The 17,990-nt window shown below is 43.8% G+C and overlaps 1 protein-coding gene and 1 long non-coding RNA gene across 3 annotated transcripts in view; one reads left to right on the plus strand and one right to left on the minus strand.

Moving 5' to 3' along the window:
- The window catches only part of LOC102696786 (alpha-1,6-mannosylglycoprotein 6-beta-N-acetylglucosaminyltransferase B-like), a 27,821-nt gene extending 25,827 nt beyond the window's left edge, over positions 1 to 1,994 (plus strand). For both annotated transcript variants that reach the window (XM_069180705.1, XM_069180706.1), the window contains exons 17-18: positions 468 to 628; positions 946 to 1,994. In XM_069180705.1, coding sequence (XP_069036806.1) covers positions 468 to 628; positions 946 to 1,144 — 360 coding nt within the window. In that variant the 3' untranslated portion in view covers positions 1,145 to 1,994. The remainder of the gene's footprint in view (positions 1 to 467; positions 629 to 945) is intronic.
- Positions 1 to 15,968, minus strand: part of LOC107079056 (uncharacterized) — a 20,919-nt gene extending 4,951 nt beyond the window's left edge. The window contains exons 1-4 of the long non-coding RNA XR_001480049.2: positions 15,851 to 15,968; positions 1,250 to 1,365; positions 989 to 1,138; positions 361 to 619 (exon numbers count right to left, since the gene is read on the minus strand). This is a non-coding gene — a long non-coding RNA (uncharacterized lncRNA). The remainder of the gene's footprint in view (positions 1 to 360; positions 620 to 988; positions 1,139 to 1,249; positions 1,366 to 15,850) is intronic.
- Positions 15,969 to 17,990: the final 2,022 nt, after the last annotated feature.

Here is a 17,990-nt window from a genome sequence, read left to right on the forward strand (position 1 = left end):
CTATATACAGACATCTTTATATTAGATATCTCCTGTCTCATTGCTGGACTTAGGCCTAGCCCAGGTTGGCATCTGAAATCTGAGATCCTTTGTGCAGAAAGCCAAAAGATCTTTTTTGAATGACCTCTTAAATGATCATTTAAATGAGATCAGGTAACAGGATGGGAACGCTGCTGTCAACGTTCCTGCTATGACAAAAGACACCTTAGGTAATTTATCTAATCCCTAAGTCATTGAGTACTGCAGTGACTCTCATTCTTCTTCCTGGGAAACATCAAGGCCTTTAAGCTTTCACTCTCCCACAGTTTGTAGTCATTGAAATTAATCATGTTTTTTGCATTACTTACTTGCATTACTTACCACAGTTTCCAAACGTTTCAGAAAACAGGATTTTCAGGTGCTTGCGGCTCTCCAAGTCCTAGAATGTGTCCATCACTGTTATCCAGTATCCTGATCTCTTTTTTCAGGATTTCTGTTCCGATTCTCACCCTTCCTGGCCGCCGGAAACAGCTCTACTACCTCGCCTGGGATCTGCCGGAAAATCCTGCACAGCCGTCTGCCATGATGCATCTCTGGTATGCGAGCCGGCCTTGTTTCACCTCCTGAACAACGCCACTGCCTTCAGCAGGTATGGAAAGAAACAGTCATATTTCATTCTCACTAGCGTGTGCCAGCGCGCGGCCTTTAACAGATAACGGCACTGAATTCTTGGAGTTACTGTATATCCCATCACATACTTTGTGCACATTTGCTCGATACAAATCTTTCAGCGGAGTTTATGAGAAAATCAGATTTCCGGTCAAGGATGTGAATGAGGAGGTTTCACACTGATGGCATGATGTCATAACTTGTGATTTGATCAACGTAAGTTTAAAATGTAGCACCACAAGTACCAGAGCCGCCTCTATAAGCTGCTAATGAGCGCGAACCGCGTGTCTGTTGCAGAATGGGAGCGAATTGTTCCGGCACGTCGGCAGAGGTGAATCACCTTTTCCCAGCTTACAACCAGAGGAGGCGCCGCTGCTTCCTGCAGAGAGAGAAGCTCCTCTTCAGCTGCGCGGGGTCGGGGAGCTTGTATCGCAGACTGTGCCCCTGCCGAAACTACCAGCAGGGACAGGTGGCACTGTGCAAGGGCTGTCTGTAGGAAGGCATGAAGATCAATACCTTTTTTTCAAAAGCACAAGACTCAGTGTCTCAGTAGTTGGGTCAAAATCTAAGTATGCCGAAAAATGTAAAGGGAAAAACGTACTTAACACTTGATTGGCATCAACATGCTTGGATGAGTCGTCACATCCCCCCCTCACTTTCAAGGAATGAGCCCGGGAGGCAGCTGCAGGGGTGGAGCTGGGGGTGGAGGGAGCAGCACTACAAAAGATGTACACAGAGCTCAGGGCAACCAGCAAGGATTTATACATCGGAGAGTGTGAGACAATTTGACCTCCTCCCAAGCTTGTTTCGCAACACCATGACTCAGCCAGCTGTTAGTCCTGTTAACCTGAAAAAAGACTCTTGTTCCTGCTTTCATTATTAATGTTAGTTTTTAAACCGGTACTTGGTTTACAATGCACATTACATGGTACCAACCTCTGAAATGTTGCCTTTTTTCCCCCAAACAAATATAATAAACCCCTGTGTTTCCTGCCTGGATATTCAGCTGAAAGTAGCCTCTGTCAACTATGTGAACCATTGAACAATCTTTCAAATGTAGTTGGTCCATTTTCACGTATTTCTTTATATCAGGTATTTTCCATGTGGTTAGCAACTTCGATTGACCTAAATTACTTTTGAGAACACAGTGGAAGTGTGTGGCTGTGGGAGAAATTAGTCACACAGTGCTTTGAGTCCAATTGAAGGTGCTCTGAAATGTGTGCAGCTCTAAAATCTCCCCATCTCCTTCCCTGGCATTCCACCTGTGGGCAGCTCAGGAATGGTTATTTTCAGGTATATATGACACATCCCAGCATAAATAAAAATGGAAGATCACTAAAACCAAATGACTTTAACTTTCATTTTCTAAACTCCTTGGAGGATTTCTACAGGTACAATGACAGAGGATGGCAACTTGTTATCCATGTCTATGGCAGAGGATCCAAATGTGGAAGTGAAATTAGTTCTTGGCTAATTTTTTTGTGCTTTCCATTTATCGCTAGAAGGGCAGCAAAAATGAGACTCCTCCTGAGAGGTGAAAATGTTGTGAAGTGAACCCCTAACCCTAATCAGACCCCTACGTACCCCCCAAAAGCAATCAGTGTTGGTGTTGTTACAAACTGTCCACTATTATGTAGAACGGTGCAGAACCTTGTGCCGAAGTGTCGGTTTATGTCACCCTGACGTTGGCTGCACTTAAAAGATTAAAACTGTTTTGCTGCTTTCATACCCAGCTTGTCCAATTTGCAGTCCTGACCACAGCATGCAAATCTATGTCCCATAATGCAGTTCTGTGGTTTTATCACAGCCCGTCCTGGAGATCATACAATGCCACATGGAGAACTACTTTCATCCAAACCATCGTTTAGCAGAATACATTTTTTCCCTAACAAGGCCTTCAGCTCTGAATCACAGGCTCCCCTAATTCCTGAGGCAGTAACAACCTCATTAATGCGACTGAGGGGCTCTTTCCCCTCCGACACACTGGGAACGTGACGCCGTGGTAGAGTAGAGAAGAGCTGAACTGTGTAAACAAACACGGAAAACAAATGAAGTGAAGGTCAGAAAAATGAGCGTCGAAGTTCAAAACCCCCCTAACATATTTTCTTCTAAAAAGAAAATAGAAGACGACAAGAGAAACATGTTAATTAATAACATGAGAGCTCGACGATTAGGGTTTCAGAGCTATGGGGTGGTGGCTAACACGAAGCAGCTGCTCTCTGGCTTCGCTTTGTCTTGGATTTTTCCACCTTGAACTTCAGCGGGCTTCTTGGAGCGAAGGAGGCCCTGGCAACCGCATGGAGCGAACAGGGTCCTGACCTCCTCTCGCAGCAGGCCGCGCGAGAGACAGCCAAAGACAGCCAAAACAAGGCCTTGACTCCATCTGGGAGCCAGGTCGATGGCAGAGAGGGGGGCCAGGCTGTAATTTGGGAAAGCCTTTTGGCTAGTTAAGGACTACTTAAGGCTAGCCAGCATTCTTCCAGTTTGGTCTTCAAGGGCAGTGCTCAGATAGGTCATACAAGGCCTCTGTGACATTCAAGGTCCCACTAAGGAGAAGGTTCCAGAAATAAGACGTACAATTTCCTCATCTTTCGGTATCTTACATCACATCTGCAAAATGGTCCATTCTAAGGGCAAACCATGGACGTTTCGTGGGGAAGGCCTCAGTCTCAAAAGCCACAGTCTGTTCCTTCTTGGAGACATTAGCAGAACCAGCGGGCCTGTGTAACTTCTACACGGAGCTGGATTGTTGCCGTTGTGTGAGTTTGCAGAGGTGCATGCTGACATAATACAGGCCAGAGGAGAACTGATGCAAATATTTGCTATATCTCTGACTAGGGATTGCCTCAAATGTATTTCTGGAGGCACAGACATCTGCATATTTAGGAATCCTTCCAAACTGCCACTTAGAGTCCATTATGCTGGAATCAGGCGTGGAACCATTAACGATTTAGTAGTTACCGCAGGGCAACCGATGCAGCCTTTAAAGTGATTTCCTGCTTTAAAGGTGGCAAAGAATTAATTTTATTCATGCATATGAATAATACGTTTATTTGTCTAATCTGGACATTTCTCTGGAGAGGGGGTTTACTGCTGATTCAGCAGTGCATTAAGAAATCATTTAGTTGGTTATGTATTTATTGGCCTCGGTGGGACTCGTAACAGCACATTCTGAGCTTTGGCTGCAGTTGTGATAGGCAGAGAAAGAGGCTTATAGGCAGTTTGTTTGGTGAAGGGGGTTTAACAACAGCCTCAGCTAGGGTTTTTGACAGACTTTGACAGTGTGCAGCACTGCTTTGGGTCTCTGATAATAAGGGTTTGAATTGAGTGTCCATTGATCAGTTGATTTTTTTTTTACAACAATTTGTCAATAGTGAGCACCATCTCCAGGCGCTTATCAATGTGCAGTGGAGGTGCTGTGGGGGTGGTGTCACACCTATCCATCCATTTGCTTACTATTTTATCAGGTACTGGGTCTCAGAGGGGCAATAGTCTATCTTGGCAAGCAATCGGTACGAAGTAAAATACTCGGATGGGACTTGAGTCCATCGCAGTAGGGTGAAACAGTGTAAGGGAACAGTGATTGTCTTGAATAATATGAGGGAGATTGCTAACGTTTGGAAGACAGTTTGAGCAGCATGCAGCTGTCTGGGTCAGAATTCTATGTAAAAAGGGTCTAAATCACCACGTGATTTGTGGATTAATTTATTGATTTAACAAATGATTGACTATGTGTATTTGCAAAAGCCGTCTAGCTGCATCCACGGATAACAATTTAGAGCCCGAAACTGTAGGGTGCTCAGCATGTGTGCGACAATGGAACAAACAGAGCTTAATTCTACAATGTAAAATTAAAAAGGAAAACACACAACGCTTCAGCTTCAGTCTTCCTCAAGGGTGAGGTGTTAGGCTCTTCATACCTAAAGAAGAGCTCCGCAGCCAAAATGTGTTTTTGCTTCTTTTTTTAATAAAAGGAGGTGGAATTAACCTCTATGTGTTCATCAACCACCAAATGCAGTGAATGCATTAAGGTGACCTTCAGATCTGCAGTGCTTGTAGACAGGTCTGACAGATATTAATTGAACAGCGTTAAAGTGGCGAATTCGGGGCTGGACATGTTTTTTAATGACTCGTCACCGATTGAGATTTGTAAAAGCTGAAAACTGTTCCCTATTTAAAAAAAAATCTATTTTTTTCTAATTATATTAGAATCTGTATTGCTCTTTCTATCCCAAGAAATTCTAAAGCCCTTCAGACATAGGGGTGTATTTGTCGTGATTCATACAGTAGTTTTTAGTTGATTTTGATTTCAAGGTATGGAATGAATGGAAGTGTGGTTCTGTTGTACGTTATTTTTACATTTTCTCAAAAAGTAAAAGCTTTTACAGCCAGGATGAGCTTCAAAATATGAAGAAAAACAAAGCATACACCGTCTATACATCTCTGTGAAAGCAGTGATCATTTTCTCTATGACCATAATACGTTTCAGTTTAAACAGTGACAGGAATGTCAAATAAGTATTTTTTTAAATAAAAAAGCTGGTTTTATGGTCCTGTGGCTACAATGCGGCAGCAGAGATCCTAACTGCTTTGAATGTCTGACCATGCCCCTGTGGTGTGGACTAGGGGACTAGGTTCTGTTTCAAATTGGTTTTAAGATCCAGCGTTCGGTATGCAAAATGCCATGTGGTAATTAGTTATCTTACATTGTGGCATCTGTGATTCACAACCATAACATCAGATTGACCCTCCACAGAAAATAGGGCTTCCCGAAAATGTCTTAAATATGGACTAAAAGTTTTGTTTTAAAAAAATGTTCTAAAAAGTCTTTCGTTTTTCAATTATATTATGATCCTCTGCATGCAAGAAGGGTGCTAGTTATACGAAATTCGAAGATGAAGTGGCTGTTTTTTTTCTCAAAGAATACTGAAAAACCCTGATTTTGACAGGACAGTCTGAAATTTACTGGACCATTTTAAAGCTACAAAATGTCAAACACTATCCCTTCCTGAATTTGAAATACTTGCATATCCCAGCATGTCTGGACACCCTGTATGTTTATTATAACATAATGGAAGGATGAGAGAAGTTCGAAAAATTACTCATAATGCACAATGTGCACTGTCCGTGCTACTCAGACAGCTTGGAATGCCTGTGGGCCAATAAAACTCCCCTGTTTATTTAAGTGATTTTAGAAATGTGCCTTTTTTATTCCTAGGAGGGATGTGAGGTACATAGGTTAGAGGCATGTGGAAAGTTATTTCTCTAACCTTGCAGTTTCCTGCCTTCAGACGCCTGGGTGTAAATGCAGCGACTGCCTCTGCAGCCGACTTACAAATCAGGAGCCTCCTACAGCTGAACATCACCTTGGTCTTTGGAGGCACTTCCATTAAACCTCACCGTTCCGGAGCTTAGAATTCCCTTATCCTTTACTAGTGGTGGGTAGAGATGAAACTCCCCAGTAATTCTGCTTGTCCTTTAAAGGAGTACACAGAGTTCAGAGACTAGATGGACCCACAATTACTCCTGGTATAAAGTATACCTCAGCTGTGCCACTGTGTTTTACAGGGTACTTCAATGTCTGATGCTTCGTCCTTCAGATCAGGTGCAGTCTAGGTCCTGGGTTTTTTTTCCCCCCAATGGAGCATTCAGTGACATGCTGTAGCTAAAGCCTGCATTGAACAGGTAAGGGTTTATTCCATGCTGAAAGATAAAGAGAAGAAAATAAACACTAGGGTTTGGCTGTGGAGCCTCCGACAGGGTAGTGTTTCTTTTGCTTTCCTTTCAGCATGGAATGTACCTTTACCTGTTCCTTTACAACCTCCTCTAGCTGACGGTAGTAGGGCTTACACTCCCTGCTAGAACGTCTTAAGCCTTCAATGGACCTAATAAATATGACTTAAAGGGGAACTGCAGTCCCAATTCTTCAGACTGGTTATTAAATCTTGGTATCAAATTCGTAGACATTCTAGAAAAATGTTACCGAAGTTCGAATCAAGCGCAGAGTCGTGAAGTTCGTGAAAGTACTGTAAGGCGCCATTACAAGGACTAGTGAGCTGGAAGGGCCGCATCACACTGCGATTCATGGGAACTCGCAGTCGAGTTCCCATGAATCGCAGTGTGATGCGGCCCTTCCAGCTCACTAGTCCCTGTAATGACTCGTGTACCGTGATGTACGAGTGAATAACTACAAATTGTGCAGCAGACATTTCACCACAGAAATGTTTCATCGTGATCTGCCTGCAGAGTTAACAAGCAAGTAGCGTTTGTCGGCAAAACCTCAAAGATCTCAAACTCGAGAGCAATATTTCTATAGGATTAAAAGAGATGCATTCACAAGCCTGTTTGTTTACAACATAATAAGGCCGCCGGAAATCACTTCACCAGAAGTCTTGTTGCCTCGATCTGAATCGCAGATTGGGAATTCCATTTATTTTGTGATGTAAATCGGAGGTTTTACAAATTACTGTGTACATTTTACTTTGGTTGTGGTTTGAAATGCCCTCATCAATGCCGATTCTTTCTAACCCCGAAATATAAACGCAGCGTTTCAGTTTCCCTTTAACTGCTGCCTTTTATAATGTATCTCCAGCTTTGGAGCGGAAAAAGAACTTGCAAAGATTCCAATTAGGCAAAGTGTTAGTTCAATTGTGTAAAGAGCTCAGCTGGAGAGGAAACTACGTGTGAACCCCTGCTTCACACCAACCTGACATACTTTTGCAAATGACTCTATAGCAACAGAGTTGTACATTTCATCACTCAGCAGATTGAACATACAGTACGTACTATTTTTGCAGCATTTAAACCCTGTCTAGGGCATCCTGACTTTTCCGGCACAATTAGCCGTTTATCCCATTTACTACTGCTTGATGATTTGTTGCATATTCCAGACAAAATATTTCTTGGATAACTTGTGTTGCCAATGCCCACAAGCCCAGCAAAAAAAGAGTGAAAGGCAGACACCTTAGCCCCAGAAAGTGAAAGGCTGCGATGGGGACATCCTCCTTCCCCTAGAAAAGTCAAGTGTCCTGTTTGCTTTGGCAGTTATGGGCAGCCTGGTGCTCTCTCTTAAAATGGCCGCCGTATTATCTGAACATGTCCTGTTCAATCAATCAAGCCTGTCCTACAGGGGAGTTTGTTTCTACCTCACCTTGCATTGCTGATTCAATCACACTCTGACACAGTAATCAGGTTTTAGTCAAGTGCTGATGATGTTCTATACCCCAGTGGCTTTTCAGCTTAGAGTGTTCCGTCGACAGTGACTGAAAAGTATAGTCCCAGCCGAAGAACAGGAAGTGTCTGGGGGACATATGTCAAGCGCTGCACACTTCTTTCCAAAGGGTGTGTGCGATGCTCATTGGCAGCTGCTGTGCAGTTTTTTAGAAAGCCGATTTAACAGCTTGCAAATGCTATAAGGAAGATGCCTCCTCTTAAGTCTTCCACACAGGTGGGAAGAGAGTTGACAAATAAAGCGGAATAAGGATTTGCATTTTGAAAACACACGTCTCTGTTCCACTGAACCGAGAACAGAAAAGGAAATATGCCTGCACAAGCATGTGGATTGTTTTGCAATATTCATTCTTTCCCCCTTTTTTTTCTGGATTTAATCCTGCAGCTCGTCTGACTCATTTTGTTTTCCCTCCCCTCCGTCGGAGGGGAATTTAATTGTTTGTGAGAATCAAAGTGTTGTCCTAAAAGTTTGGTCCCGGGCTGTTTAATAGCATGTAGCTCCATTTATTCTGTAAAGTGAGGTGCTTATTTTGGACAACTGATTTGGAAGCGTCCCCCACAAGTGGCACTCAGTCAAGGTTTTTTTTTTTCTGTGGAGAGTGGAAATCCGACAAGTCCGGAGCTGGCTGTGCCTTTTCAGTAAACGGGCGATAGAGGGCACTGTGGTTGCACTGATTCTGGTGACTCTTTCCCCGGTTCCAGCACAGGCTGAGCGGCAACAACAACAACAAAAAAAAAAGGCACTGAAAAAATCTTCGCCACCTGCTTCAAGGAGAAACAATTGGGCCATATGCAGATGCTTAGCATAACGTTCGCCCCTTGCTCTGGAAATTTAAAAGAGAATGCTGTGAAATGTGGAACAAAGCAACTGGCATCCAGAACTTGTTACAATGCCAACTTTTTTGCCACAGGAGCACAGACAAAGTAAACAGCACTCGTATTTAACTGACTCTTGAGCCGCAAGCGCCTGAGTAATAATATTTTTCACATGAGGTAAAAAGGCTGAGGTAAATGGTCCCCTGCATTGTCTGATAATTCCTACCTTATGGTTCTAATAGCTTGTCTGCATGTAGGTCGATTTAAACATGAAGACTGCAAAGTCATTTTTCTTGATTTTGTGAAGTCTCACCTCTCTATGCGAAGGTGTGTGTTGCTGGATTAACGGGCCCAAGAGCTCTAGAATTACAAAGACCCCAGTGAGTTTTCGAACCCCCCCCCTCAAAAATTGGCCGGACCCCCAGCCTCTGAATGCTGAGGAGTTCAGAACTTCTCAGACAAAAAAGCCGAATTCATTTCAACCGGAGTTGCGAACACAACTGTGTTTGAACGGTTGGGCTCTTAAAGGTAGATTTTTGGTGCTTTACATAGAGCGTATGCAGTATATCTCCACAGATTTATAGCAAATTCAGCACAGACACATCACCTAACTGCCCTAAATGTAAAGCCCTGGTTGGAACACTGTTCCACCGTCGATGGGAATGTACATATGTTCAGAAATTCTGGTGGGAGGTAGGTGAAAACTCTGCAATATTTCACAAACCAAATTGCAAGGAAAAAAAACTGGGCGGCTGGGGAGAAACCGGGAGCTGAGAAAGTGAATAAAATACAGGAACAAGTTTAACAGTGAGGCCTCTTCTGCTGCTGCGTGAGCCGTATTCGGCAGTTGGAAGCATGGCTGGATGCCGTAGAAGTTGCCGCCACTCTGTCAATGAAAAATGGCCCTGCTGGTGAAGGCGGTGGGAGCTGAAAGGCCTGTAAATCAAGGGCAGTGCCTTCTGTTCGTTCGCACCCCTAGAGACCCGAAAGGGAACCTGCTGCCCTGTTACACTGATGCGGCCTCTGTGAAACCAGTTCCTGTGTAGCTTAGTCTCCCGTTCCCTGTTATTACGGGAAATGCATTGCACAAGGTGCAAATGTGTACAGTGTCCTACCGAGAATAGATCTGGCTGGTGTCTTTGCTCTTGATTAAGAAATGGTATTAAAACGTCAGTGGAGGAAACTGCTGGGTTTCAGGCCACCACTGGTGAGATTTCCAAATTCTTATATGACTTTTCCAGATGTATGATATTTACACCTACTGTACATATGTAAAACCCTCTATCTCCTGCAAATTGCCTCTGCCAAGAGCCTGCCTAATTCCATAAAACAAGCCTCAGTCCTTGCTCTGTAAAACAGAACACCTTCCTGCTACTGAGTGTGTGGAGCCAGTTGCCTTGTACTCCTTAGCTGAAAGAAGCTGATTCTTAACTCAAGGAAATTGCAATGACAAATGCATCTGCCCACTTGTTTATTAAATAACAAATCGAAAATTAGGGCAGAAGGGAAAATGAAATCTCCTTAACTTTGAAGAAAATTAAAGTCCTTTAAAGATAAAATCTGATGTACGCCATACACTCTCATGAGTCCAGTTAGCTGCTGTGCTTCTCTGGCAATTGAACCAGCCCGGAAAAAGGTTAATAAAACCCTCCTGACCCAGTTCTTTCAGCACAGGAGTCAAAGTTGACCTCAGGATACGTTTTCAGATACTACCCTTCCAAGATTAAGTGGAGGTGGCCCACATTTAACATTCAAAGGAAAATAAAATACTAACTTTACTATGTAAGGTTCACTAGAAATGGAGCTGGTCAGTGGCATAATCTCAACCACCATTTTTTTTGGGGGGGAAATTTGCTACATTTGACTGCAAACACCATAAAAATTAAATTCCTATCTCAGTCCGCCTTAACTCTGCACACACAACAGTTAAACCCCTGCCACCACCTTTTTGTATATGAACTATCTTCTGCTTGTGGCTGTTAATTAAAAAATGGCCTTTTGGTGGCATGCCAATATATCTTGGGACAGTAGTATGAATGGACATAGACATGTGACTGCGTTCTTGCTCCAAGAAGGTGAGGTAATGTTGTAGCAAAGAAGCAGCAGCAGACCAGGTGCTTACATCTCTGACAGCCCTGCAGCATAAAGAATATCAGCTTCCCCTGCCATCTGTCAAAGGCAAAGGGAAAGCCATCTCTTCCACAGAAAAGTAACTGGATACATTCTGGGGCTTAAGGAAATATCCTACACTGACAAACCAAAGGAACTGAACCATTTTAGTCTCGAGCCGAGAAGAGTATGAGGGGACCTGATACCAGTATTCAAAATCCTCAAAGGAAATGACAGAGTCAATCGAGCGAGTGTCCGAGTGCATTTTTTTGAGAAGCCACCTTTAAAAGCGCTATATAAAAAATATTTTTTCTCATATTTCTTGTGGAAATACCCAGTTTTTACTGGATGCTTTGCATTTGGTCCACCTTCTAGAGACAAGTCTGGGTTAAGTGGTGTCTCTCAATTTTTGCTGTGTACCTGTGCCCTACAATGGCCTGGCATCCTGCCACCTAGTGTGCCTTATGGTTCTGGGATTGGCTCCAGGTCACCTCAATCCTTAACAGGAATCACACCATAACAGATGGATTTCTATAGAACCTGCAGGAAAAACAGCTTTAGTTTAAGATGTGTATTATCCCAGATTCACAAAGAGATTATAGCCCTATACTTCATACTGACGTATCTGGAGGGGTTTCCTTACATCTACCTAAAACCTGCTAACAGGTGTTGGGTTTGCAGTACAAAATTGGTGGTTAGGTCAAAATGTTCATTTAATCCAGCCCTTAATGTCTTTATTTACAGTAAGCCTGAAATGTACTTGAAGGTAACTGAATTGTTAACACATCAGAAAGTATCTATAATTCCAATATAATTATAGATTGTGTAACAAGCAAATTGGGGGCTGCAGTGAGTTCAGTGTCAGAGTGCTGGGACGCAATGGGTTTAGTGTCCAAGTCCTGGGCTGCAGTGAGCTCAGTGTCAGAGTTTTGGGCTACAGTGAGCTCAGTGTCAGAGTGCTGGGCTACAGTGAGCTCAGTGTCAGAGTGCTGGGCTACAGTGAGCTCAGTGTCAGAGTGCTGGGCTGCAGTGTGACCAGTGTCAGAGTGCTGGGCTGCAGTGTGACCAGTGTCAGAGTGCTGGGCTGCAGTGTGACCAGTGTCAGAGTGCTGGGCTGCAGTGAGCTCAGTGTCAGAGTGCTGGGCTGCAGTGTGACCAGTGTCAGAGTGCTGGGCTGCAGTGAGCTCAGTGTCAGAGTGCTGGGCTGCAGTGTGACCAGTGTCAGAGTGCTGGGCTGCAGTGTGACCAGTGTCAGAGTGCTGGGCTGCAGTGTGACCAGTGTCAGAGTGCTGGGCTGCAGTGTGACCAGTGTCAGAGTGCTGGGCTGCAGTGAGCTCAGTGTCAGAGTGCTGGGCTACAGTGAGCTCAGTGTCAGAGTGCTGGGCTACAGTGAGCTCAGTGTCAGAGTGCTGGGCTGCAGTGAGCTCAGTGTCAGAGTGCTGGGCTGCAGTGAGCTCAGTGTCAGAGTGCTGGGTTACAGTAAGCTCAGTGTCAGAGTGCTGGGCTGCCGTGAGCTCGGTGTCAGAGTGCTGGACTGCATCATGCTCTGCAGGAGCTCACGGAACGAGCAGTTTACTGTCAGAGTGCAGAGCTGCAATGCATTGAGTATCTCAGCTTTCAAGTGTTTGCTGTAACACTAAGAATAGTGAGCTACAGTGTGTTCTGTAGTTCAGTGTTTAAATACTTGGCTGCAGGCTGGAAAACTGAGTTTCAGTAGCATGTTCCCCATTCTCACGGATACTTACATTCTCCAGCTCTGAAGAAAATGGAGAAAAAAGACTTAACTAAGCCTACCTAAGAGAAGCCTTGTCATCGTTCAACCAACAGTTCTGAATTGCCTTCATTTTCTTTGCCACACAAATCCCTTCTTACTGTCCCATAAATTGCTCCTTGTGGATGATTTATAGCAGTCACAAGGCAGAAACCCATTTTTCTTTTGAAGACATTTTTTTAATAATGAAAAGAAATTCAGTTGACTAGAACCCCTAATACCCCTTCGCTTGGGAACTGAGTTTCAGGAAGGCATTTTATTCTTTCTGATTTTTTAAAGCACTTTATAATTGCTCTGAAGTCCAAAGCTTTTGGTCTCCGTCTCCTTTTCCATTTGTAATAACAGCTGGTTTGAGGACCAGGAAAGGAAAAAAAACATCTTGTGGTTTCAAATAAACGTAACTATGGGAAATTAACTCTTGTGGTCATATTTGATCTACGTATTGCTTTGTCTGCATTCAGGTCGGTTTACTCTTTTTCTTTATCACTTAAGTCGCAAGAGGAACCAGCCCTCGAAATATCTAACACTAGCAGAGAGCTATTCTCACCTCACGCCAACCCAGCTCTGGGAGCACGGAAAATGTACAAGCCAGTATGATATTCGCAATGTCAAAACAGAGGCAAAGGAGCTGGTTATTGATTTTAGGAAAAATGCAACACCCCTCCAACCTACTGTAATTAAATTGTCAATGACTACAAGTACTTGGGACAGGTTGTTGACAAAAACCTGAGCTGGGAGAAATGCTGTGACACTATTTCTTAAAAAGGACAACAGAGACTCATTTTTCTAAGAAAACTAAGCTATTTCAAGGTAGACAGAACCATCCTAAGATTTTTCTACGTCTTTTAATAATAATAATAATAATAATAATAATAATAATAATAATTGCTTACACGTATACAGTATAGCACTTTTCTGGCCACTCAAAGCGCTTTACAGGTAAGGGGGACTCTTCTCCACCACCAATGTGCAGCACCCACCTGCTATATAATAATATACTTTTATTGAAAGTGTCATATTGTCTCACTCACTGGGTTGCTAACATCAGTACCATCAATTGTAATAGGTGGGAAAAAACTAGTCAGATTAAGTAGCAAATGAATTGAAACTCCCTCCACCGCAAGTTCACACTTCTCCCGTCTGGGAGACGCCTCTGTGTCCCCAGGTGTAACACAAACAGACACAGGAAATCTTTCATCCCCACTGCAGTATCTCTTTCAATGTTTCGTAACTATCTCCTCCCTTATGTTGCTGTAACACCACTGCATTGACTTCTTGCTTGGTAGAATTTTGTCTGTCATTGTGTTGTTATGTTGCGAGTGCTGTGAAACAAATTTCACCAATGGGACCAAAAACCTTGAATTGAATTGTAAGTGGGCACATTAGAACACTCTTCAGATCCAGTGGGAGAAATGCCGCCACATTAGACATTATGATCCTTGTTGACTTCACTAACTTTAAGTCATACAAGCAACTTGGCAAATGAACTCAATCAATCTTCGTGATCTGAGTCACAACAATATGGATGATGGTATTGTCCGGGGCTCAAATTTCCTAGTTTAAACACACAATCAATTTCACTCAAACCAGTTTTCATCTGCGCCTCAGATCCGCCAAGACAGTTCTGCCATTTCGGTCACGCACTCTCCTACTGATCAAAGTAGACAGAGCGGGGTTGAAGTAGTGGGGGTGGGATAGAAACGAGACAGGAAATCAATTTTATTATCCCAAGCAATGAAGAAAAAAGAAGAGCTCTTCTCTTCAGAAGAAATGAACTAATTGACATCATCTTCAGACAGCTGAAGCCTGACAGCAGCCCTGTGCACAATCAGTACTGCTCCAGTCTGGGAGAATCAGAACAGCAGCTCTGAGGAAGTTGGTAGGGAGGGGGATTGAACCCTGAGCATTTGGACTGCAGTACACATGGACTACTGTTGCAATAAAAGAGCAGACCCATGGGGTGAGGCTGTAGCCATGAGGGCCAAGACAAGCACTCAAACAAAACTGTGTTTTTGCCTGCTGACACAGACTGCAAAGTCTGCTAGTAGCCTTCAGTATTGAGCTCTTTTCCCTGGACAACTAAAAGCAGCAGCTATTCCTGCCTGTAAACTACTAAAAACTGTCAGTAATAACTAGAATTCTTGCTCTCACTTTCTCATTGGCCATGTTCTGTCTCTTTTCATTGTCAACGGCAGGTGGGAACTGATGGAGTCAGGATCATTTCTATTAGTGTCAGTAAGTGGCCTTCTGTCATGCTTAATTGTGCCTCATTAAGCAGGAGCTTTCTGTCGGATTATATGTTCTTCGTGGCTTCAGCTTGTACGTTTTCTCCATTCTCAGCACTATTGAAATACAGATAAAGCAGTGAACTATTCACCAGAGTTTAACCTGAGCCCATGGGACTTGAGAAAAAAATCCTCAGAGCTGCACCATCCCAGTGGCAAGATTAACAGGATGGCTTTCAAAGCAAAATTGACTGTACTTTTCCAAGCACCAAATAAACTCAGCTTGTTTTCTTAAACCATTTTCGAGAGGAAAAATAACCCACATTCCTCTTTTCGTTTTTTTAGGTTTTGTAATTGACTCTCTAATGGCCTGTTCTGAGGGCAACATGAAAAAGCCCAAACACAGAGTGTTAAAATCAAAGGTCCCTTTTTTCCATTGCGGGCAAACTGCCCACTCCATGATAAACAACACATTTTCTGTTATCTGTGTGGCTGTCAGTACTTCATTCTGAGACATTTGATATGGATATTGGTAGGGTTAATAAATAGGCCCTGAACAGACTACTTCAGGACTATTTCCAGGAAATATTACAGAGGAAGTACAGTACATGCCTTTTCTCCACTGATAACGAGACTACAGAGTAAAAGAGTTAGTTCTGTGTCATTTAGGCTCATTCAGCTGTAACATTTGCCTTTGGAAGGATTTTTTCCTGACAATCTGAGCAGCGAAGACAGTGGAGAAGCCAAAAGTACAGATCTCAGCACAATCGACAAGACAGCAGGGAAATGCTGATCTACAACAATCTTGATGAGCTTAAAAGCAGATTTCCAGAGAAAACTGTGGGTCTTCTTTCTTTCATTCCTTCATAAGAAAACCTTACAGTGAATCTAGAATGTGTCATATAAATCATTCAAGATTCTACAGGTCTCTTTTAGCGTCTGTAGCCTGCTCAACCTTCCTGTCTGCATGAATATGGCCCTCTGTTTCTGTCCCTCCTTCCTTCTGTTCTCAGCTCTGCCTATCCCCACCCCACCCGCTGCTCCCTGCCCACCTGTATTCTGCAGATCCTGGTCTGATAACAGCTGCCCAGCTGTGCTGTGGTTGTCACGGCGATGACGGCTCGCGGCCCAGGTGCTGGCGGAGCTCTGGGGCTGGAATGCGGCTTCAGAGCAGGGCTGTGAGAGGAGACAGGAGTGACAGGGAGAGGAGGCCGATGACAGAGTGACAGCGCAAGGGGAAAAGCAGCCCGCACACCCCTGGAGCTGGCCTTACTGGAACACTCCGAGTCCTAAAACACTGCAACTCCGGCTCTGGTAACATTGGGGTCTGTCCTAACGCTTTCCACTCTAATGCAGGTAACTCTCCTGAAGGTTTACCGCGGTGAAGCACCATCTTTCTTTTGGCTTTACCCTGATTATACCACACTTTTGATTCACTTGCGATTTTAGTGTATTTAAATGCTAGTAACTTTCAGCTCCTAATGAGTAACTTCACAAGTAGTTTGCACAAAATGAGGGAGAAAATGTCAACGATAAGTCCGAACTGCACAGTTGCCTCACACAACAGAATCTGAATGGCACTTCTCTGTGGATTATCTGATTTTTGGTATTTCTGATTGGCTGTGTACAAAATAAAAATAAAAAAACATGAATGATTCAGTTTTTCACACCAATTTGTTCTATAAACTATATTATAGATTTCAAACACAATAAATACACTTCATCTTTTGTTGGGTGGGGGCACACACTTTTTAAAGGATTTTATTACTATTTACTACTGTAAATAATCATTCAGTGTTTCCCAAGGAGGGCTTACTCTCCCTAATGTCCCTGAAGCACACAGCAGAGATGTGTGAAGGTAATTAACTCCCCCAAAATATCGTCCTGGTTTCGGGCATTTCATTAGATATTGATTCCCACACAGAAATGTTCTGCTTAAGTGCGAATCACACCGCATCAATCTATCCACACACTTTCCAATTCCGGAAAGGGTCTTCTGACCAGGAATGCCAAAACTTCCGAAACGCCAAAAGTATCTCAGGTTCCAACGTTCTGTTCCACTGCCGATTAATAAACAGAAAGGCACAACAAAGAGGAAGAAAATGCACCTGAGGGAGATGAGAAAGACAGAGGGCTTCCTCTGACACCACACCCCCTCCCAGTGTCAGCCTTCTCCATCCCTGCTGGAAACATTCCTGCCTGTCAAGTGCTACTCCTCCTCCTCCTCTCCCCCCCCCCAGCTGGTTCACCCTTCTCACCTCTCTAATTAGAACACAGGGCTGGGCCTCCTTCACTCATCGCCGCGTGATAACGCTCACAAAGGATCTTTGGTGACCCGCTCAGGCAGGGGCGGGGGGGGGGGGGGGGTGTAGGGGGCAGGGCTGAGGCTGGGGTGGCACCTGTGCGAAAAAAAATGCCGTCAATCTGGATTAAACAGAAGCAACCCGATGGGCAGAACCACTTTAGTTTCATATATCCCCTCGCCATCCTACTTTGTTCCCCCAACACACTGATATCTCCCTTAAGCTAAAACTCAGCACTAGAATGGAGGAATAGATGTGGAAGCCCAGGCAGGTCCTAATCTGACTCTAATTCACAAACACGAAAGGATCATGATGCTTTCCTCCTAGCTTGTCCCATGAGAGACCCTCACAGCGCCTCTCCAGACTACTTGTTTAGAATAGGGAGAGCCCTGAATGCAAGATCTGACTGGCCTCTCTGATCCCCCAGTGTGAGTGGTCTTCTCAGGTCAGGGTAGCTGATTGACACTGACAGGGAGGTGTGATAAAGCTAATTGAGACCCTGACCTCAGAGGAGGACTTTTTTAAAAGAAAAAAGGCCAGCCTGAAACTGATTGGAGCTCGGACTGGAAAGGACATAAGGAGGAAAAGATTACAGTCTGATACAGGATTCACATGTCAAAAACAAGCCTCGGGGCATCAGATTCTTAGCACCTTATTGACAGAACTTTAAGTTAATTAAACTCCAGAGTGTTTTATTTTCTGCTTCCAAGATCAGGGCTGTTGCCCTTCAGATGGGCTCAGTCATAGCAAACTCATAGGACATTTGGAGGAAAATAGGCAACCCCCTTAGTTTCACTGATTGGGAATACTTTCTTCTTACTGACAGTCCTTTGCCTAACCACCTGGTTCATAAGAACGGTTCATACTGCGTGACCTTTTTCATGACAAT

The sequence above is a fragment of the Lepisosteus oculatus genome, chromosome 19 (genome assembly GCF_040954835.1).
Source record: "Lepisosteus oculatus isolate fLepOcu1 chromosome 19, fLepOcu1.hap2, whole genome shotgun sequence".
In the NCBI taxonomy this organism is placed as follows: domain Eukaryota; kingdom Metazoa; phylum Chordata; class Actinopteri; order Semionotiformes; family Lepisosteidae; genus Lepisosteus; species Lepisosteus oculatus.